The sequence below is a fragment of the Scleropages formosus genome, chromosome 23 (assembly GCF_900964775.1).
Source record: "Scleropages formosus chromosome 23, fSclFor1.1, whole genome shotgun sequence".
Taxonomy (NCBI): Eukaryota; Metazoa; Chordata; class Actinopteri; order Osteoglossiformes; family Osteoglossidae; genus Scleropages; species Scleropages formosus.
In genome coordinates this window covers 13,462,640-13,484,820 of record NC_041828.1, presented here as the reverse complement: position 1 = coordinate 13,484,820, position 22,181 = coordinate 13,462,640, and the positions used below count along the sequence as shown (strand labels likewise).

General features: G+C 45.1%; 2 protein-coding genes across 2 annotated transcripts; both read right to left on the bottom strand.

Moving 5' to 3' along the window:
- Positions 1-397: 397 nt before the first annotated feature.
- On the bottom strand, positions 398-5,858 carry rp9 (RP9 pre-mRNA splicing factor). The gene is made up of 6 exons (XM_029248504.1): positions 5,521-5,858; positions 5,197-5,227; positions 4,311-4,440; positions 2,406-2,497; positions 2,228-2,289; positions 398-1,487 (listed from the first exon to the last, which is right to left on the bottom strand). Exons 1-6 carry the CDS (start codon positions 5,856-5,858, stop codon positions 1,289-1,291), a joined length of 852 nt encoding a protein of 283 aa, XP_029104337.1. The 3' UTR covers positions 398-1,288.
- Positions 5,859-7,233: 1,375 nt separating this feature from the next.
- rmp24 (ribonuclease MRP subunit p24) lies at positions 7,234-21,554 on the bottom strand. Its single transcript, XM_018731796.2, has 5 exons — positions 21,411-21,554; positions 16,517-16,539; positions 15,711-15,910; positions 8,578-8,765; positions 7,234-8,339 (listed from the first exon to the last, which is right to left on the bottom strand). The coding sequence occupies exons 1-5, from the start codon at positions 21,488-21,490 to the stop codon at positions 8,204-8,206; spliced, it is 627 nt and encodes a 208-aa protein (XP_018587312.2). The 5' UTR covers positions 21,491-21,554; the 3' UTR covers positions 7,234-8,203.
- Positions 21,555-22,181: the final 627 nt, after the last annotated feature.

Genomic DNA, 22,181 nt, shown 5'->3' with positions numbered 1-22,181 from the left:
GGAACTGCAGAACTCAATATGCACATTTAGGCTGCAGATTAGATGATGTAAACATGAGACAATTTTTTTTCCTTGAGAAGCAGCTAATTTCCAAGCATTTCCAAATACAATTCAACATTCAGAGAAAACACTGCTGGTACTTTTAAGTGGGCATATCCAAAAATGGCAACGCACTTGGGTGGAGTTCTGTTTAGGCATCCTTTGATGTGGAGGGCGGAGCTTCAGCTACGACAGAATAGCACATGCTCCCTGAAAATTGCTGTTGGATTTCCACATGCATACAGAGGATGAGTCAGATGGAATCAAAAGTCTTTTTTTTTTAAATAAATTTTAAAAAGCCAGTGTTAACTGATTTTTTTCACCTTACCTTAGTAAAAAAAAAAAAAGGGGGGGGGGGGGGGTGAAGAGAGGAAAGCGAGGAGCTGCCATTTCGCACCATCAAATTTTGGCGAGTGTGTGCAGATGTACTGTTCTCTTTAACAAAGACAGGCCAGCAGCAGTTTTCATATATTATTCTCAGACTTTCACTGCATCTAAACAAAAGTCTTTTGTTTAGACTGAAGGATTAATAGTGCCAAGACTTTCAAGTCCCTGACAGTAATTGCTCATTTTTACAATGGAATGTTATATGAAGACTCATTTAGTGAATGAAAAAAGTACTCCTGGTTAAAAGCAAATGGGTAAAGACAAGACCAAAAATAGCTTACTCTGGAATTTTTTTTCCACCCATTAATTTTAAACTATATACATTTTTATTAATATACTTGTAGCATTAGGGCAATAAGCAGGCATTCTTATAAAGTAAAACATATCCCTTGTTCAGCATACAAGTCCACGTTTTCAAAAAAAACTTTCAATAACTAATTCAATGGAGAAGCACAATGGAAACAATGGTAAGATAAATGAAGTAACTCACCATCTGCATACGACACGTCATTACATGTACCACATACATTTACACATTTCAGTTGCGTGTCAACAAAAACTGTTTGACAACATGTTCCTAATGAGAGAAACTGCTGGGAAAGCACATTCAGGAGTGGCAGCACAGCTCTGATAGCTGCTCCATATGGAGTCGATGCCTAATTACCCCATTCACCCGGAATGAATTGGGAGCTAAGCGCCCATGTATTACTGAGACTGGCACTGGGGGGGGCAGAGCACTGCCAGAGCCCCCTCCACAGTCTCCACAGGAAGCACACAGCACCCTCTGCAATGGCCCGTATGCTCAGGGTGAAGAATGAATCACTCGCAAACCCCAGGCTGGAGACCATCTACATCCCATACATCAATCCGACCCAGAGTTGTCATCACCCTTGGAGGACTTGTGCTTCCGTTTCTTCTTTCTTTTCTTTTCTTTTTTCTTCTTCTCTTTCTTCTTTTTCTTCTTTCTTCGCTTGCGGTCTGAGCTGGAGGAAGAGGAGCTGCTAGCGCTGCTGTCAGAGTCAGACGTGGTGTCCTGCAGCAGCTGCTGGAGCTGTCGTATCCTGAGGACAGAGACCAGAGCAATGATGAGTGGGTCTGTACCAGGACTACCCTCATGTGATGAATGGCACACTTAGATGACAGCTGCTGAGTATGACTTTGAGTGTCTGCCAGAATTCAAGTTGTCATTATCTGCTTTTCAAAAATAGGTCAAGATTCAGTAACCTATCACTCGGCACAGAAGAGCTTGAATTTTCCTTGATGTTATTTTTCATAGAGGGAATTTGTGCAAGAAAAGATACCAGACAACTCCCGGGATAAAACCTAACTATTTAATATCACATAGTACAGTATTTCTGAATGTCACTTATCAGAGCACTTTAACACCATCAAACACAAAAGACCAGTAAAAGCAGGTCCTTTTTATGTGACTTTTATTCGATCTAGCAAGTAACTTCATTGCATTATTATAGGCTTCATGTGAACAAAAGCCCCTGAAATGAGTAAAATTTTTTGGTCTCGTCTTGTACTTGAATGTACCCAAATAAAACACAAAATATGACACATGAAGCTGCATACAACCCAGGCAGGCAACAAACTGGCCTGTTTCTCTGGAAATATAGAGCTCAGATTTGGGTGTGGTTTTCAAAACATCTTTGTTTTCCCACACTTGGACTTTTTCTGGATTTGGATGACTAATGGGTAAATGCCTCACATTAGGGCATTGAAAAAAAAGTTTTCTTGGTTGAGTAAAACGCTACATTACAGTATACATATACTGTTGGTTAAAAATATGAAGTACCGTGATTCTTTTTCATTGCGTTTGTTCTCTCTGATCAGGTCATACATTGGGTCTTCATGTGCCTGCAAACAAAATATAGAGTGTGTACAATAAGGTTTATCAATCTCACGATGACTGTAAAACTGTCCATGAGACGCTTAAGTCACTGCAGCACAAATAGTGCTTCACCAGAACTTACAACTCTGAACTGCTCCAGCTTTTGATTTCCTTTGATAAAGAAGGGGCACTCTCTGTCTCCTGTCCTGTGTCCGTACCGCTTACATCGCCAACCTACGCACACATTACACAAATCTCATTAAAATGAGGGAGACAAATACAGCTCATGTAATAAAATGACATTAACATTAGAGGTGGGGGTGTAAATAAAGTTCATGCAAGAAAATTAAGTAAAATATAACTGGGGGAGTTTAAATTGGCTCGTCTATGGCACACACAAAACAAGGTAAACCAACACAAATACATCATTAGTATGTGATGTACTGCACTAATGAGAGCGATTCAGTAAATTCTCTTATCAGTGGTTCCATCAAGGCGTGTACTACAATTTTTTCCAATTCAGGAATTTGTTATCTTGCTCATTTCAAGTAATTTCACTTCAACAAACTGTGCTTGAGAATGTTTACTGCACGTAATTACCCAAGTTCAAACAGAGAAGTGCATTCAATAGTGAGAAAGCAAGGGCAAGCATGTTACCATTTGCCTAATATATTAATATGTGGAACAAATTGCAGGCTTGTAAATTCTACAGAGGAGCAAATGAGAACTTGCATCTTCTGCATGACAGCTTATTTACTCCGCCTACCATGAAATGTGTGGGAACATGAATTAATTAGGAAAAATAATGAAGCTGTTGTTCTTTCAGGGGATAACGGCAGTTAATCTCTGACACAACTTTATCTTATTAGAATAAGAATGTGGACAAGTGACCTTCAGCTGCAGACAAATTGCAGCTTCACTTTAAACTGTTGCACCTAAATCACATTCTATCCTAAGGCTAGTAGTAGTTATCTCTAAATGTGGATGTTTTATGCATAAACCTAAAAACACACTGCTTAAAAAAACCTATACAAATCCACAGCATAATTTGTTGCATATTATTGGGCAGCCAGTGGTATAGTGGTCAGTCATCACCATGCAATCAAAAGAGCCAGGTTTGAGGACCCTTCAGCAAGGTACTCAGTCAGAATTGCTCTAGTAAAAATTACCCAGCTCTATAAATAGATAAACACAAGAAGTCCTCAATTTACAGTAGGGTTCTCTTTCAATAACCCTGTCATAAATCAGCTTGGTCACGAGTCAACAGTCCTCTTATATTGCATAAATCAAAAGGATATATAAACAATTAACATGCCTGAAAGTTATGTTTAGTAATGCATAACTAGATTTTTTTTTTACTAATTTCACAGATTATTCATGTTGAAATACTAATATTGAACAATAATACATAGTAAAGTTATACAATTATATTTTTGTGCTGCACCACTATATTCAATTTAATTTCTAATTCTGCTTTTCATTTTCAGCACCAACAGAAATCAAGCAAAATTGTTAAGAAAAAGGTTAATGAGTTAACTATTTTTAAATAATAAGTAACTTGAAGGGAATCACAGATGAAAAGCTTTGTGATTAAAATGCAGTTGCTGATAGTCTCCGAAACATAGAGACAAAAAAACTGGGTGTTTTTCAGCAGCACAGCCAACCAATTTTATCATACAGCAGAAGGAGCAGCCTTCAAGCAAATGTTGGGACCTAATAATATAAGGTTAATGGGGCGGCCATTGTAAGACTGGGTGGTTGTAAGACGCACGTGCCGTAACTCGAGGACCACCTCTAACTCTAAGCAGCATGGTCCATTTTAAGTCACTTCGGGGGGGGGGGGGGAAGAGATCAGCTAAATGAATAACAGCAATAATGTATGTGCCTGCTGTATTTCAGAATAACATAACACTCAAAAAGTGTACTGCCAACTCCTGACTACCACAATGTGATTTTGAATTGTGCTTTGACTTTACCACATCCCCAGAACTGCAGTCACAGACTGACATACAGCCCCCCCAAACACATGAGCACCACCGATACTTACACTGCATGACTTTGACCTCTTTTCCCAGAGGCATCCAGAGCCCCTTGGTTGGGGCGTGGGCCAGGAAATCCCTGGCATCTTCATTTCCCGGCGTGTTGGGAATGCAGTCCTCTGGCCTCACCTCTTCCTCCTGCACAATCACATGTTGCCATGCAATTTACATTACACTCATTTATTCAGCTGACACTTTTCTCCAATATGACTTACAGTGTTAAGCTGCCTACAGCGATTTATCCCTTTATACAGCTGGATAATTTTTTTTTCCTGTATGAACTGGTTAAGATCAAGGGTATGACAGCACAAGAAGGGATTTGAACCTGGGTCCTTTGAATGCAAGGCTGCAGCTCTAACCACCTGCTGCTTCCATATGCCTAATAAACATCATTATTGCTAAAACCATGAATGGCAAATGAAGTCCACAGAGGTTGCCTTTACAGAGATGTCATTAACAATATAACATCAAGTAGCGTAACAAGCCAAGGCAGCTGGTAGCATGGGGGTTAGAGCTGCTGCCTTTGGATCTAAAGGTTGCCAGTTCGAAATATCATCCACTGCTTTAGTATCCTTGAGGAAGGTACTGACCCTAAATTGCTCCAGTAATATTGTCCAGCTGCATAAATGGGTAACTAACTGGAAGTCGCTTAATGTTAAGTTGCTTTGGAGAAAAGTGTCAGCTAAATGAATAACTGTAAACATAATGTTGTAAGTACAACAATTGAGATTTACTTCACACCTTTTCTGACATGTCCTATTACAATAGCCATGGCAACATGAAAATAAATATAATGTAAGCACAGTAATGCAGGTGTACACGATTATACCTTTTATGGCACGCGCTACTACGTCACCATGACAACAGCACGACACTTTTGCAGAGTAAACCAACCTTTATCAGGCCAGGAGGGGGCTTCTCATAACTGCAGTGGAGAAAGATACAAGAAGTTTGCAAACACTTTTCTGGAGCACTTGAGTGACAGCTTCTGGATGTTTTACAAGTTCCTCTGCACCTACGTCACGTGTGTGTCTTTTTATCGGGTCACTAGGCACCAGATGATCAAGTAGGGAGGCATGATTATAACACACTAACTAATTAACCAGTTGAGTTAGGTCGAAACTGTAGCGAACAGGCCAGGGGTCCGAAATATAATCGTTACTGTGCAAGTTGGACAGTAAAATAGAAAGAACGCTTCAGAAACTAAGCTGCGCTCACAAAGTCTCGAAGTGCTTCAGCTTCTGGACCTCCTCGTTGAGCTTCTTCGTGTGTTTCGTGAGTTTCTCCAGCTCCTCCTTAGACTCCCGCCGTCTCCGTTCGTCCCTCCGTTCGTCCCTCCGTTCGTCTCTCCGTTCGTCTCTCCGCTCGTCCCTCCGTTCGTCCCTCCGCTCGTCCCTCCGCTCGTCTCTCCGTTCGTCTCTCCGTTCGTCCCTCCGCTCGTCCCTCCGCTCGTCTCTCCGCTCGTCCCTCCGGAGGCTCCGCTCATCTCTCCGCTCATCTCTCCGCTCGTCCCTCCGCTCGTCCGCCTCTCTGCGCCGGCGCTTGCTCTCCGACATGATCGATGATGATGATGGCGGCCAGACTCGGCCTTCACTCCACCGCTTCCACTAAAGACAATAATGTCTGTCTAATAACTTGCCTCATGTCACAGTTGCCGCTTAACCTACTAAAAGTATATTTCCCCACAGAAAGAAGATGTTCGCTAAACTGCTAGCTATGCGTTCTAATTCTACGCACTTCCGGTTTCGCTGCCGTTCTGTGAAAGTCCGGCGCCTCCAGCAGGACGTGCAGTTACATCGCAACTTTCCCCTGCACCAAGCGCACGGCACATTTCTCCTCATCATCATCATCATCATCATCATCTGACCTGTTTTCTCAAGGTGATTTGCAATGTTAGATAATAAAATTTCCAATGACTTATCTGTGTATTGCGCAGGATATTCTTACACTGTCATCTCAGGATGAGTACCTTGAACAATGGCACTACTGCAGGACCCTAAACACTGCGCCCCCTGCTGTGCAAATCTCTATATATGTTTAAAGTTTAAAAAAAATCATGAAACATGGTCAAGTTGTTACGACACTACATCTGTTGACCTCTCTTATAGATATGGGGTAAGACTCATCATAAGCTTTTACATTTTAATGGAGACTAAGTTGGATGCAAACCAGGAATTGAAATCGAAGTACTGGAAACAGCATATGCTGTTTAATTCACATCATATTTGGGATTAGTAGTGTTTAACTTGAGTCTCATACCATGAGTGCCATTTCTGTTATCTATTCGGTTATCCTTTTAGCGGACACTCTTTTCCAAAGCAGCTTACAGTGTTAGAGTACCTACAGCAATTTACCCGTTCATACAGCTGGGTAATTGTACCGCACCAATTTAAGGTACGTACCTTGCTCAAGGGTTCTAGAGCAGCCGGTGGGATTCGAATCAGAAACCTTTACATCCAAAGGCAGCAGCTCTATCCACTACACTACCTGGTACCCTTGTTAAAGTAGGACTGACGAACTATGGCCTAATTTAAGGTCAGACGCTGTTTATTGTGTGGCCGTGTGGCCACGTGGGCATTACTTTCCTTTGAGAGACTGAACCTTTGGTACCAAGAATTGTACATATTTTCTAGTGTGTAACAACACCCTGCTAGACTCCTAGCCCTCCTGTGTCTCTGCAGCTAATGGGCGAAGCCCTCCTGCCGAGCCGTCGTCCTCAGCGTCGTGGCCGTCGGACAAAGGCGGTTATGATTAACTTCTCAGCTCTTTGCCTGGCGAAAGCAATCATTTCAGGAGATTTTTATCAAATTGCATTTCATATGCAGGCAGCATTATCACACTGTAGGATACCGAATTCTTTGTTCTTTCACAATTGTACATCAAACGACGATAATGAGGAGTCAGTGTACCAAAAAAAAAGACGTGTTGGGGGGGAAAAAAGGCTTTATTTGTGCGTGCTGGAACACTGAGGTCACACAACTGTACTGAATACAGCCTAACAGCTGCTCAGTTTTAATAATAAAGTGAAACAATTACCAGTTACAATGAAATTATTTTGTATCATAATACTGGACATGCATGACATTCGAAATACCAAAATGGTATTTCAGTCAGATTGTACACACAAAAATAAGTAAAATGAACAGACAGTTTAGCAAAGGCAACAGTGAAACTCTTCAAAGTCCTTTCTCAGTCCCTGAAAAACAGTATAGCACATAAGCAATGTAGAAAAAGACAATACAGTGAAAAATGTTTAAATTATGGCCTCAGCCTTTGTCTTTGGTCTTTTGAAGAAATACAACCTTTAAAGCAGAACAGCATTACATGTAAACAATGTAATTCACTAATCTGTTTCCTTCCACCACCAGGTGCTTTAACAGGAACTCTGCACTTAAGAGCGGGGAAAGCACCGTCTCGAAGCACATACAAACAGGCACTGTGACATAAATGACATACTTTCAAAAGTACCTGCATACAAATTCTAGAAAACCATAAAGTACTAACAAGCGTATGTTATAAAAATCCAACCTAAGCAAAGGCAAAAGAATTGGGTTAAGTGTGACTCCCTCGAACAAAACATGTTTTACATATACATTTTAAAAAGTCGCCGCGTATATGGATTTGCGAGAAGAACTCGTGTGTATTGCTTAAACACCCCCACTCGTGGATCAACAATTGCACACACAGAGGGGCAGGTTCCTTTAAGCTGCCTAGAAGGCTGGAGGTATTCCTGAGAGGTCAGAGTGGCAATGTTTATTTACATGGCAGCCTAGCAAGGCTTGTGGACCTTCCTATACCTCACCCTTTAAAACATGATGCAGGTGGCGATAAGCCGGCATTATTGTGGGTTCCAGGGCAGCATCGAGTTGTGCGCAGAGTGTCGCCTCAGATTCTGAGAGGCTCAGAGCGACGACAGGAAGTCCTTCAGGCTGCCCTTCTGACTGTTCTGGTTGCTGTCCAGCATCAGGAACTTCTTAACGCGCGACAAGACCGACTTCTTCATGCTGCTCGACTTTAAGGAAGGGGTGCTGCTGGTGCTGGCGGATTCGGAAGAATGAACAGTGAGGAGAAGAGCTCTTGTGTATAGTACAGCATGCACTATTCATAAAGACACCCCGAACTCCACAATCGTACAACTGAGCCACCTGGATCACCATAGCGGGACAAAACCAAACAGCCTGAAAACATCCTGCAACCCAAACAAGGGCCAAGCCATTTTCATAATCAGGAATTCTCGCGATGAATAAGAAGTGCTTTGAAATTTTCAAAACTTACCTTGGAGTTTTCTCGGAAGACTTTAAAAGAACTGCGTTTGCTCTGCCGGCTGACTGTGGCGTCCTGCCAGGGGTCCCGAGTTTACTCGTCGCCCCGGGGTTGCGCTGGTTTTGGGATAGAGCGGCCACAGCTTCCCTGCTCATGCCGCGCTGCCTTGTGGTTCTGCTGCAGGTGTGGCACGTAGCCATCTGAAAGAGCAAGAGCAGAATTCGGTCATTCGGTGAACCCCTCCGCTCAGCACAGTTCAGCCGCTGCTTGCGCCTGCAAAATCTTGCCACATGAACCCTGCATGACCACGTGCTGTTAAGACTTCGAGTCACGTCCTCATCCTTGAACCTTCGGGGCTTCGTCGGAGCCAAGGCACGTATCCATTGTGACGGGGATGTCTGGCAGAGGAACGCACTGTGACTGGCTTTGGTCCATCATTCCATCGCTTCGTAGCCGAGCGTCAGCGAACCAGCAGATGTCGGCCAGTAGCAGATGTCTCCGTTGCTCATCCCTTTGCCAGTAGACATACCAGTGTAGACTGGTCAAGTGACCGGTCAAATGTCTGTACCAGCAGTGCCAAATTTCCTGCCCAACACCTCGAGATTCAATTCCCAAGCAAATGGAATGGCAGGAACTGGATATGGGAAGCACAGATTACCTTTGAGGTTCATAGCCAAGTTTGAAAATAAAGTGGGAAAAAAAAATGCATAAAAGGAAGGAAGTAAAGAAAGAAAACGAGAGCAAGTAGCCATGTTTTTATTACTGTTACTGTATGTTGACTAAACATGTCGAGGGTATTAAGCCCAGGACCTACGGTACCCACAAAAGAAGTGAAAAGCAAATCTATGGGTCATTTATTAAGAGACTTATTAAACAGTATCATCCATCCATGATCCATCCATCAATAGTAATTGCTCTTCAAATTCAGGGACGTGGTAGTCCAGAGCCTATCCTGGAAGTGTAGCTCACGAAGCAGTGTACACCATGGATGGAGCTGCAGCTCATCACAAGGCAATCTCTCACGCACGCGCACGCAATACTGGCGATTCAGTCATCAGTTCATGCAAAAATGCTTTTCGACTCTAAACAGTATCAAGCGTATTTCTCTTTATATTTTCATAAATGAGTCCTTGCTTGTGAGGACTCTGATATCTGAGTGATTACCATGAGGTCTGATGCTCATATCCATAAGACTTAAAAATCAAAACCCAGCCCTAAGAACCACTGGCATAAGTTTGTGTCTCTGCAGGAGACACCAGATGAGAGTGTTCGACAGCTGGCTGCATCAGCGGGGCGAGGACACGGGGACTCACCGACACGAAGGCGGCCATGCCGAGCGTCACTGCGGGAGACTGAGCTGATCCGGGAGGTCAAAGCAGGATCTTCTGTTTACTACAGCACGGAGCGTGGCAGCCTTTATACGGTACGGCGACACGACGCTCGGCCAATCCAGCGCGTGGGAGGGCAGGAGAGCGGAAAACTAATTCATCCAGCACACGTCCGCCTCACACGACGACGACACAACTGCAACCCGCAGCCCTGAGTCACACTACATGCATATCGTGGTACAAGGACATTGTTTTGAAAAAGGAACTTAATCCCAATAAGTTTACCAAATGTTGCTACATATGGCAATATTCCAGCTATCAATATGCTTTATTTAGTTCTGCTTGTGCTTTTGACCCTTTTCGCAGAAACAGGCTTTGAACAATTTCATTTAAAAAAACTGGACAGTGAACTTTGTAATTTTAAGACATGCAGCACATGGAGAAAATAAAAACTTCCAAAGGACTAATACGGTATTTCAAAAATATTTCAGGCTTGGTGTTCCACTAAAAACCAAAATTAGGAGGAATTTGGGACGATGCAGAAGCAACACTGTGCATGTTGTTATTGTCTTGGAACGTGTGTAAAGTGGCCAGTCGGAGTACGAAGGAGGGAAAGAACTCAAGACTTCAGAAAGAAAGAAGCATATGCACATTCCAGCATTGTGCGAGTATTATGGATATGAAGTACACTGTACCTGCATGTAGAGATGGGTGAACGATTGCAGGAAGGGCATCTAGCAAAAAAAAAAAAAAAAAGACGCAAGTCTCCGTGCTGGGGGATTTGACCTGAAGCGATGCAGCGTGACCCTTAAGAAACCCCATTAAAAGTGCTGCCAACGCATCAAAAAACTAATCACTAAGCTGAGGAATTGTCAAACTAAAATAAGGTGGGGGAAAAAAAACAGTCATGAAGAGTGCTATTGGAAAAGATTAGCGTGGGGTACTACGACCGCTTACGTGAGTACTAACAGGTCAGGAAGAAACGGCAGGCTAATAAAAATGCGAGGGCTTTGTTTGGAACATAGCGAAGGCGTGCCAAGTCGTCTCCGGCTGGGGTGGCCACCAGCTGGTATCGGCCTTTCAAAGTGACAGGCGCTAAGAAAAGCTCTCTGTATCCACACGGCACCTCTGAGCGCCGAGCTCCGGTGGCCGTCGACTCGCATCGCTCTACGTAGCGCCATAGGCCTCCACCAAAACAGAACCTCCGGGCACGATGTCAGGCGTATCGCAGCGATGAGACCAAACAGAGTGACAGTGCGTATAAAAACACTATCAAAGATCTCTTCCAATTTCCTAAAAAATCCTGGGCTGATTTCCAGCAGCGGGAAATGAAGCGACTGATGTGCTGCGGTAGACAGTCATGCTCATACAGTACAGTATACATACAGTACTGACATTTGTACAGCCTGTTAATGTAATGCACACATTGTATTTTCTATGAGATGCAGGTTGCTTTGGAGAAAAGCATTTGCTAAATGAATAAATGTAAAGCTGCCTGCCTGAGATGCACTCATAATGCGTCCAGGAAAAAAGAAAACAACTCCATCAAAGTGGTCTTGAAATAGTGTTTCATGCTCAAAATCTTGTTAAGCAGTGCAAGGCACATTAACTGTCTGGGAAGATCAGTTTTAAAGTAAAGACAGGATACATATATTAATACAAATAGGAACTCGTGTGTGTGTGTGTGTGTGTTGGGGGGGGTGTCTGGCAGTCTCAACACACTGAAATATCAAGCACCACCCAGATAATCCAGAAGCCTGTGCTGGATTATCTCAGCAAATTCTCAAACGTGACCAAGAAACTCAGCTCAGCCCGGGTTTCACAGTTGTGCCGCCTGGCCTCAAAACATCCGGCGCAATCAGCCCCACCAATGGTCTCTTCGTTCTTTATAGAGGCAAGACCCCTAAATATATCCAGCTAGCTGCCAAGTGCCAGGTGAGAAGACCCAGGGCGCCCTTGTCCCTTCCCAGCCCAACGAGGAGCCTGTCCTTGCCTGACCGAACACTCGGAAGCTTGCATCTCCGCATCGGGACCGCCCTAGTCTCTCTGGGCCCGGTGCCCGCGCCCGCGCCCGCACCCACACCTTGTAGCACTGGTAACACACCAAGGACATAACATCGCTGGCCTACCTGCCCTACAGCTAGGAGCAATGACAAAGAGCTGTTACAAGCAGGGCTGTTTCACAGTGAACCGTCCTGCCGTGCACCGCGGGAGCACCCAGGGTAAAAACAGCAGGATGCACCAATGGATCTTTATTATCATTATTTATGTGGCACTTTTCCGCAAAGTGACACAGAGTGCCCTGTAAGGTACCTGTGATTATTAACTCATTAGTAGAGCTGGGGAATCTTCGCTGGAGCAATTCAGGGTAAGCACCTTGCTCACGTGTACCACGGTGAGAGCGAGGCCTCAAACCCGGGTCCTTCAAATGTAGAGAGACATCACCCTGCTGACTCCCCCCATTGCCACTAAACAACAAGGACAGAAAGTGGGAGCGAGCAAAATGAGACACAAGTGAAGAATATATTAATATCAAGTAACTAATAAAGAATAGGGCCATCCTTTGCCTTCGGAACACGTTCAACCCTGGACTGTGTGGTGGGACACTGGCCCTATCTTTGAGATGAAAAGCCTTCAGCTCTTCTGAGCATCAGAGGAGGTGGAAATCTGCTCCCTATTCTGCAGTCTAGGACTTCCTAAGAAAAAGAGTTCAACCACATCTATATCTAGCGACTGAATGTGCCGTGAAGGGCACTGAACTTCATCACAGTATTCATAATTGTACGGAATTTCACTGTATTGTGTGCAGCGACAGTAACGTATCTCATCTTATAAAAGTGCTCCTGAATCGGTGTGGCGGCGTCAATAGTGCATTTCTCTATTCTATCAACAAGCTTCAGCTTCACACCACCATTCCTCAGATGGAGACTCCCATGTGTAGCATGTGCTGCCAGTTTTCATCACCATTCCCCTTTCAACATTAAATCATTTGCATTTGTTGTATTTTTTTTAAAAAAATAATGCCCCTGCGATTCCAGCACAGACTTTTTGGTCTCTTTCATACTTTGTTCATTGCATCAAGTTACTTTATAAACTTGTTTAAGTGCTGACTGCCAGTACTCTTTTATAGTCCATATAACACACATATGGGTACTGAAATGAATGACTCATCTGCGCAGGAGCCTATTAAACTATTCCTTAATAACAAACACAAACAAATAAAAAAAAAAAAAAAAAGCATCTGCTTGTGGATAGAGAAGACAGCCGGAGGAGTCCTGGGTACGGCTGCTCCTCCGATCTCAATGTGTCCTCAATGTCTTATTAAAGCCCACAGACCTCGGCACGGTCGTTTGTTGATCACCGAGCCGCCGTGCCTCTTTTGCGAAAAGGACGCTGCGCCCGAAGCAGATGATGGAACATGAAGGGTGACATCAAACTGGGAAATTGGCCCATGCTTAAAAAAAAAACCATTTAACACTACGGTGCAAAATACATGTGACACTCCATTTAAATAAACCTTCGGTCAATGCCAGAGCTGGCCGTTTCTGAGGAATCATTCCTCGGAGCTGAGGAGAGAGATTAATTATCAGGACACGGAAAAAAGAAAAAAAAAAAAAGTTTGCAAACATTTACCTCTCACTCATTAAGCAAAAGTTCATCCTTTGAAAGAGAAAATGGCAAGAAGCCCTGAAGCAGAACACCCAAACAGAAAGTGATGCATTGTATAATAGCGTCCCTGGCTGTCGTACTGACAAACGTTCCTCGCCACCGATTCCGAAGGGTCGCAATACGCGCTGCACTTACACGTTTCGCACATGTGTAGTTTCCTATTTCTGTCCATGCGTCACTGTAAGAAAGTCTTTTTCCTCACAGTGGTACACTGTTAGACCCTCAGAGGGATGTATATTTACCTGAAACCCAATTAAAGATTTCTGTTTTTAATTACAGATTAACTTTTAAAAAAAATCGCTACCTCTTGCTACTACCACATTCGACTCCCTGTGCTCCCGTAATGTGAAGTGCTCTGTAATTTATACTGAGATGCTGCTGTCTGAATACAGTCGGGCCTGATTTGTGCCAGCCCTGTCCATATGCAGTCATTTTCTACATCTACTTCAACCAATACTTGAAAGAAAAATTCAAACAGAACAGATACGCAAAGGCACATCATGCCACACTCAAAGGAAATGAAGCCCTCTGGAGAAAAGTTTCTGCAGCCTACCGGTCAGGAGAGGTTTACAGAGCTGTATTTAAGGCTCCGGACCTCAGTCGAACCACGGTTAGGAACATACTCCTCGAATGGAGATGGCTCGGGTCAGCAGCGAATCTACTTGGGAGTGGCTGAAGCAAGGTGCGAAATCATGAGTGAGCTCAAGAAGAACCCCAGGACAACACTGAGGGAAGCGCAGGGCTCTCCTGCCTGTGCTCCAGTCTGCGTTTCATGACTCCACAGGAATAAAGACAGTGTGTCGGACAAACAGGACACATGGGAAGGGGCAAAACGGAAACCTCTTAAAATGAACAGAAAAGCTCATTTACGGTTCACCAAAAAGAACCGGGATGTCACTCGGGACTCTTGGAACAATTTTGTGTGGACTCAAGGTAGAACTTTTTGGGCAACATGGGACCCATTGAGGAAAAAGCCAAATACAGGACTGAAAAGTAAAATTTAAGAGAGCAGAATTTACCAACAGCACTCGAGCATGGTGGTAGCAGTATGATGGTCTGGGGACTTCTTGCTGCCACAGGACCTGAAAACCTTGCTACTGTTGAAAGGAAAACGAACTCCTCTTTGCATTTTTATACTATATTTTTTTTTTTTTAAAGAAAAAAAAAAAAAGCCAAGAAAATTTTACAGTTAAAGTTAAGTGTTTATAATACCTCTGATGTTTTATTTCAAATATTTGTTTTTTGGGTACTGGCTGCTAACTTTACTTAGCACCAGACCGGGGAAAAAAGTGACACTCGATCCACATTAATTCTTCTACACCTTTCTCCCTCTTCGGTCCTCCATATAAACACAGGTGACTATCCTGAAACTGAGCAGGTCAGGGTTTCCTCCGACTGGAGGAGACTAGGTCCTGTGCCTGAAAGGGATGGACAAGTTCTACAGATCCTCTCTTACCCCCACCCCCCATCAATATCTAAATGGATAAGCCACAGTCCTGGTTAATTGCACTTTCCTAGCTCCTAGGCTGCCTTCACCAATGGCACTTTTTCGTGGGGCCTGTATGACAACATAGAAAAAAATATATATCCTCATTTCCCATCAACAGGAACAGATAAACTGGGGACCAAACACTGCCATGTCATGTGGTGAACAACCACACAGAATTGTTTACCATTTCTGGGAAAGCCTCATTCAATTAACTTTTTTTAAATATTCGTTTCTGTTTTCTTTTTTTTTTCTGATTCGTTTCACAGTCTTGCATGGGAACTGCTAAAGAGGGTCTTTGGATGGGTCGTTATGGGTGTCCTAAAACAGGAAAGGCATATCGAAACAAGCTTGGACTGCCAGCATCGCCCGCACCCACAGTCAGGGGCCCGTTGTGGCCCGACTTTGCTGTCCTATCTACCTGGAGGGCATTGGGGTGTTTCGCCACGTATCGATTCCTGTCCCAAATGGGGCCGTGTCAGCGGGCAGCAGTGAGCACAGCGCAAAACAATCGGGCGTTTGCTGGAGCGGAACGAGTGGCGGGACATCAGCTCGATGACGTCCCCAAATATCTTGTCGATGGAAAGGCGGCGATTACATAAACCGTGTCCCGAAATGCTGCACGGAGGCCATTTTCCAATTTCCGTGGCGTTTCCCCTCACCAGAGAGCTGCGGGACCTCCGAAACCTTCTGAGGACCTTGGCCTGCCGCGCACTCAGGAGCTTGCGGGTCGCCTCCCTCCTCAGGAGCCGGTTCACCTGCCGGGAGGCCCGGCGCCGGGGCTTCAGACGCACGCGGTGGTTGTCCGGGTGGCGCCACTCGAAACAGAACGGACACACCGCCCCCTCCACCTTTCTCTTGTCTGGGTTCAAAACAAAAACGGAGGCATGTGACCAAACACATTCTCACGCTCCAGCCAGGATTCACGTAAAAACTGAGTCAATTCATCGGTCTCTCTCTCACACACTATTCCCAAATACTTGATTTGCTATTCCAAGGTTCTGGTGTCATTCATCTAAGATGCTGGCTGCAGGTCACATGTTCCATTTGATGATACAGGAACCTCATATGGAATATACTTTATGGGGGGGGGGGGCGCAGAGCTGTACTGGGGATTAGCAGACCCAACTGGTATGTCATACTGTGCAGCAGCAGAAACAACATCTTGAGTGTCATTCGCACACAACAGCGTTTAAAACAGAGCCTTGTTTGGGCACGCGGGCAGCGGACCGAGTCCCGCGGACATTGCCAGGGCACAGACAGCGACCGTAATGCCAAGGCGGAGAGAGAGAAAAATGAACGCCGGCAGAATGTTTATGCGAAACACAAGTGTGTATTAAACCGGAGAGATGGAGAGAACATCCTCTCTGTACCTTCTGCTCCATTTGTCTCTTCTTGTCACACAGCGGGACCCGAACAGCAAAGCCAGCCTTTACCCCAACCCACAATGACAAACACTCGCACTCACCTAACAAGGACTGATGTCTTCTCCTGAAACGAGAGGAAAAACAGTAAATTCCCCACGACGACACTCGCAAAACAACATTTAACGTGTCTAGACGTCGAAGTGCTTCGAGTTGAGCCGAGCGTCACTCGACGGGAAAACCTGTATTTTTACTCGGCAGGGACTCCGTCGAGTTCTATTCCAACACAACCGGTTGAGAAGATAATGCTATCCTTCCAAATGACACCCTGGGAAAAATATTACTAAACACCGTGGAACATGCAAACAAAAGCAAGAAAGCCGAAACCCAACGGGGCGGCAGGTGGTGACATGAGACTGGAGCTGCTGCTTTGCGTCTGAAACGCCGGGGTTCGAATCCCCCCTCCTGCTACAATAACCCCCGATAAAGTTACTTACCCTCAATTAAAATGTACCCTGCTCTGTAAATTGGAAAATAATTGTAAGTAGTGTGAGCACCTGAATATTAATACTGTACACACCCAACATTTTAACTCACTTCATGTACATGAAGAGTGACACTTCAGTCAAGGGTTCAATAATCAAGTAAGGACCTGATTAAAAGCTGTGAATTTCAGAGCTCTCCCCGCGTAATCTGGGCCTATTTTTGGGGGCAGAATGTTGGAAATGCTTTCAAGCTGAAATCATACAAGCTTTTGTTAGCTGTTCTATAAAAAGTACGCGGGACTACAAACGGGTGGAGGTATTCGCAGCCGGTCGCCGCCGGACGCACGTGCCGAGGAGGCGAGGTGGCTCGACGCGCACGTGCGTTCCTCCGCCGTAAGTCCGAGGGTTACCGGGTTAGCGCCTCCTCGTCCGGGACCGCACGAGGCCAAAAGAAGAGAAGAGAAAACATCCCCCCCCCCCCCATTCCACAGGGAACGAGTGACTCACTGCTCGAGTGTCTCCCCCGTCGGCTGCGGCCAGCAAACTGGATACACGCAGCCGAGAGCGGATAGAAAGTATAAACGGGCGAAAGCACTTGAAAATATGAAACAAGACGAAAGCAAAACGTACGAAGGATGCCTTTTTCCAGGCGCACGCCGTTTGCGAGACGCTGACAAACGAGAAAAAGGGCCTCGCTAGCGCGATACCCCAGAGCACATATTTATTCACTCGAGGTACTATGTAGGAGAAAACCACAATCGGGCAGCAACGACTAGGACTGTGACCTTGCAATCAGAGTGTTCATAGTTCAAATTCCTTACCTCGATCGAGGTATTTATGTTGAGCCGACGGAGGAAGAATACCCTCTCATATAAATAGATAAATCACTGTAAAGCTGATTAACGTTGATGAAAGTCAATTGTACACCTCCAAAAACATCACTTTGGAGAAAAGCGTCCGTTCAATGGAAAATGTAAACGTACCATTACGAAGCACATTGGGCATAATGAGATAAGTTGTTAAAAATAATAATCATGTACCCTTCGCCGCTGGTTATGAATTTTCAGATAGAAAGATTATTCACTTTCACTTTCTTTGCGTATTATTTTTGTAACCTGCTTGTTTGCTGCTGAAAACAACCTGTGTTTACGTCGCCAGCCAGTAGGTGTCAGTAAAAGCGCTGAAACGCCGCAGGAGTGAGAGATGCTCGCGTTCGCCTCCCTCCCTATTGCGCCGTTTACCACCGCCGTCGTAAGATCGGACGAGACAACAAACCGCGTTTATGTCGCGAAGCAGTCCCTGAACAGGAGTTTTCAGAGACAATAACCAAACCAGCAACGTCAACAACCGCTTGTCCCAACTGGGGTCACGGCGAATCGGAGCCTATCCCAGAAACACGGGGCGCAGGGCCGAAGGGGGAGGGGACACACCCGGGACGGGACGCCAGTCCGCTGCAAGGCACCCCAAGCAGGGCTAAAACCCCTGACCCGCCACGCAGCGGACACTGGCCGAACCCGCTGCACCACGACTCCCCCCTTTTCAGAGACAATGTGCTATTAATATTAGGTCATTTAAGATTAGTTTCCATTTTCATGTTAAAATGGGATTTTACTTATTTTAAGTCTTACATACATTTCTACAGAGGCTAAACAGCAAATAGGGATTTACTGACTGTGACTCGGTGGCAAAAATGTTTATGAGCAAATCAAGTTACAAACAGGTGAGCGAGCGAGCGAGCGTACACACACACACACACACACACACACACACACACACACACACACACACACACACACACACACACACACACACAGAGAGGAGCCACTGACAACTTCATTTCAGCACGTGATCAGCTCAGATGTTCAAGGTATTTGCTCTCGCATTTGTCCTGAAACAAATGACCGGAGATCCTTCCTCACGGGAATCCTCCCGTTCGGCAGTGCTCTCTGGGCTCAACGCACTCAGGGGATTAAATCCTTTCACTCTTTACTTGGGCAGGAACTTGTTCAACATGTCTCTGTGTTCCTGTCTTGGCTGGACAATTACCAAGCGCAGAAAAAAAAACATTCTTCAGACCGTCCCATATGCCACCCTATTAGTCACGCTATCCTTTTAAGCACATATTGTTCTGCGATCCCATTAAGCAATAAGCTGAATACCGGAGCGAGGCATTCATTACCGCGTCCGGGAAGAGGGCGGCTCCCGGACCGGGACACGGCCGAGGAGGCGACGGTACATCTCGGAGAGGGACGGGGATCAGCTGGGGCTCGACAAGGGTAGCGCTCGGCACCGGCGGGGGCCGCAGATGGCTGGCTGCGACCCCCCCCCCCCCCCCCCGGGCCCCGGCGCGGCCAGGGACTTCCCGGCAGGTGTTCGCTCAGGGGCTCGCGTTCAGATGAAACCTCAGCCTCCCGCGAGGCATCAAAGCGCCTCGACAGGCCTACCATCTGCTGCCGTCAGCGGGATGCTCGTCCGCCACAGCGTGCGTAGCACCCTCACCCGCCGCAAAGGGGGGGAACGCAGCAAATCAGGAGTAACGCTACGGCTCACCTAAGGAGGGGACCTCCTTTCCCATCTTTCACAGCGGAGGCGCAGGTGCTGGACCGAGAGTGCAATCTGCACACTGGGGTTTGGAACAAAGGCACACGTGGCTCCTCGCGTGCGCCGATTGTCTCATTACCATTAGAGCTGTCGCCTTCCGCCCAAAGGAGCCTGGTTTTGAATCCCACCTCCTGTTGGGATATGCTTGATTGAGGCACTTACCCTAAACTGGAACAGTAAGAAATGGGTAAACCAGTGCAAGTGGCTAATTACGCAGATCTAAGACTGCAAGTGACTTCGGGAAACATTGTTAGCTGAACGAATAACTATGTCACCTGCTGGCCCTGTGCGTTTCCTTCGATCTCAGCTGTCATTTCACCATCATTTTAGTAAAATCTCAAGGAAACTTAAACATGTCTAAAAATTTTTTAACCAAACAATAACTGCCGCCCAGTTCGTTATGAACAAATGTAACAGCAGCCCATTAAGAATGTGTGAGAGGAATTAGAGTAAAATAATGTTTGCGGGGCCCCGTTTAAGAAGAGAGAGCAGCACCCCCTGTGACCTGGGTGCTCTTTCCAGACAGCAGGCGCCTCCATCTCCGGCGGCACATCAATACCATGCAGCACATGAAAACGTCCAGCCGCTTCAATCCAACAAAGAGCACAGCGGCTTCACCGTATAGAACACAGTGGGTTGATGGAGTCCAACTCTCTCTCTCTCTCTCACACACACACACAGGGTTAGCCTCTGTGCCCACTGTACTACATTGCTGTTACAATATCATTCATCTGACACTCTTCTCCAAAGTGACTTACACTGATTTACCCATTTCCACAGCTGGGTAATTTTTTTTTTACTGTATCGATTCAGGGCAAGTACCTTGCTCAAGGGTACAAGAGCGAAACTGGGACTCGTACCCATGTCCTTCGAGCGGAAGGTGACGGCTCGAAGCAGCGCCCATCAGAGGCGGACGTCTGGCTCCAATGCGGGGGGACTGAGGTGCCGAGGGACACTCTGAGAAGGGTCACCGAGGAATTAGTGAAGCCAAAGAGCCTGCGACGGCGTGTCCGCAAACTGCCGAGTGAGCAGAAACCCTTTTGGAAAGGCAGCGCAAACGAGCCGAGCGCCGGGCCATGGGCTTTTATGGACAAGAGCAGGGTACATTAACCACGGTTGTCTTTATTCCAGCAGTCCAAGTCATTAAGCACAGCACCAGAGGGGGTATGAAGCTCAGGAAAGCCAGTGGTGTGTATGTGCATGTATACATAAGTTCGTGACCCTTTTTAACATTTGTTCACAGCTGAGATGAATGAGTGTCTTTCAAACGACTCGGTGATCAGAGCACAGACTGTAACGTTGTGTTTTCGAATGATGATTAAAATTCCTAGTTTTCGATATTAAAATATCTGGAGATATTTTTACACGACTGCCTCCATCACTCTGGAGTAACACGGATTCGTACTCATTCTGGGCTCCTGTCATTACCCTGCAGGTTTGTGTGCATAATCCAAAACCGGTCTGTCCATTTTGATTAATGTCAGATCCTTTCTGGAGGTTAAAAATAGATTAGATATTTCATTTTTCAACCATTAAAATAAAGAGCAATATAATTAAGACATGTAAGTGAAAAGAAAATAATAGGATCTAGGTATCAGGGAGTGAGAGTACAAATACTGATCTTACCAGAATACCAGGTCTAAAAATATCTTATTACAATGTTCACTCTCACTGCAGTGTCCACAAAAAATGATAAATTGCAGGACATATTAAAAAGGTGTGTGAATAGATATCACACAGCGCCACCTAGTGTCCATAAATCAACATAACATCAGCACAATGTCTCCGTACTGCCACCTAGTGCCCACAAGTCATATAACAACAGTAACAGAGCACGCCGTGTAAACATGCCGAAGAGGATGTTTTTTGTTCCGCAGAAAAAAAAAAGACAAAAACATCATATCACACTTACATGAGAAATCGAGCCTGCTCCGGGCAAATGTCTTTGTAATGAAGAGAAGCCGCTTTCAAAAAATTAAAAGTTACAGACATTCTTTCAGTGATGGTTTCCGTAAAACAAACGAGAGCTTACGCGAATTGATGAGTTAGAACTACTTCCGGTAGCATACGGAAATACATCACACCGAATAATGGGCGGGGCGTATGGTGTGGGCTCCGCCCATTTCTTATTTTAATGCAGAAGAGCTGCATGCACCAATCAAAAATACAGAACCCAACGAGGTGGGCGGGACCTGCAGCTTCGAGTCCACCCTTACATACAGTGCATTGCGCAATTTTTTGTAGGCAAGTAGTCCATGTGAGCGTCCTTGGTTACAGGTTCTCCTAACGGTACTACTTTTTCGTATTTTTACATTTTTCAATCTAAAATTCGGTGTACAATTGGCCCAAGTTTAGAAAGTTTAAAAAGGAGAAAATTTCATGGTAAAATCTCTTTAAAATTGTGAGAGTTTGGACAATTTTAAAGAGATTTTACCATGCAAATTTGTACTTCTTGAGCTATATGTACGTATAAATATGTGAATCCCATTCAAATGCATATGAATCCCACTCCTATGTGTGTGTGTAATATAGTGTGACATGGGGATCGTTCACACACACACACACACACACACACACAAGAACTCATGATACATCTAGTTGTTGTTTTATTAACCTTTCATATCTAACATCTTAGGACACCTTAGTCCAAAATAGCTTTAAATGCTACATGATTTTAAAGTGA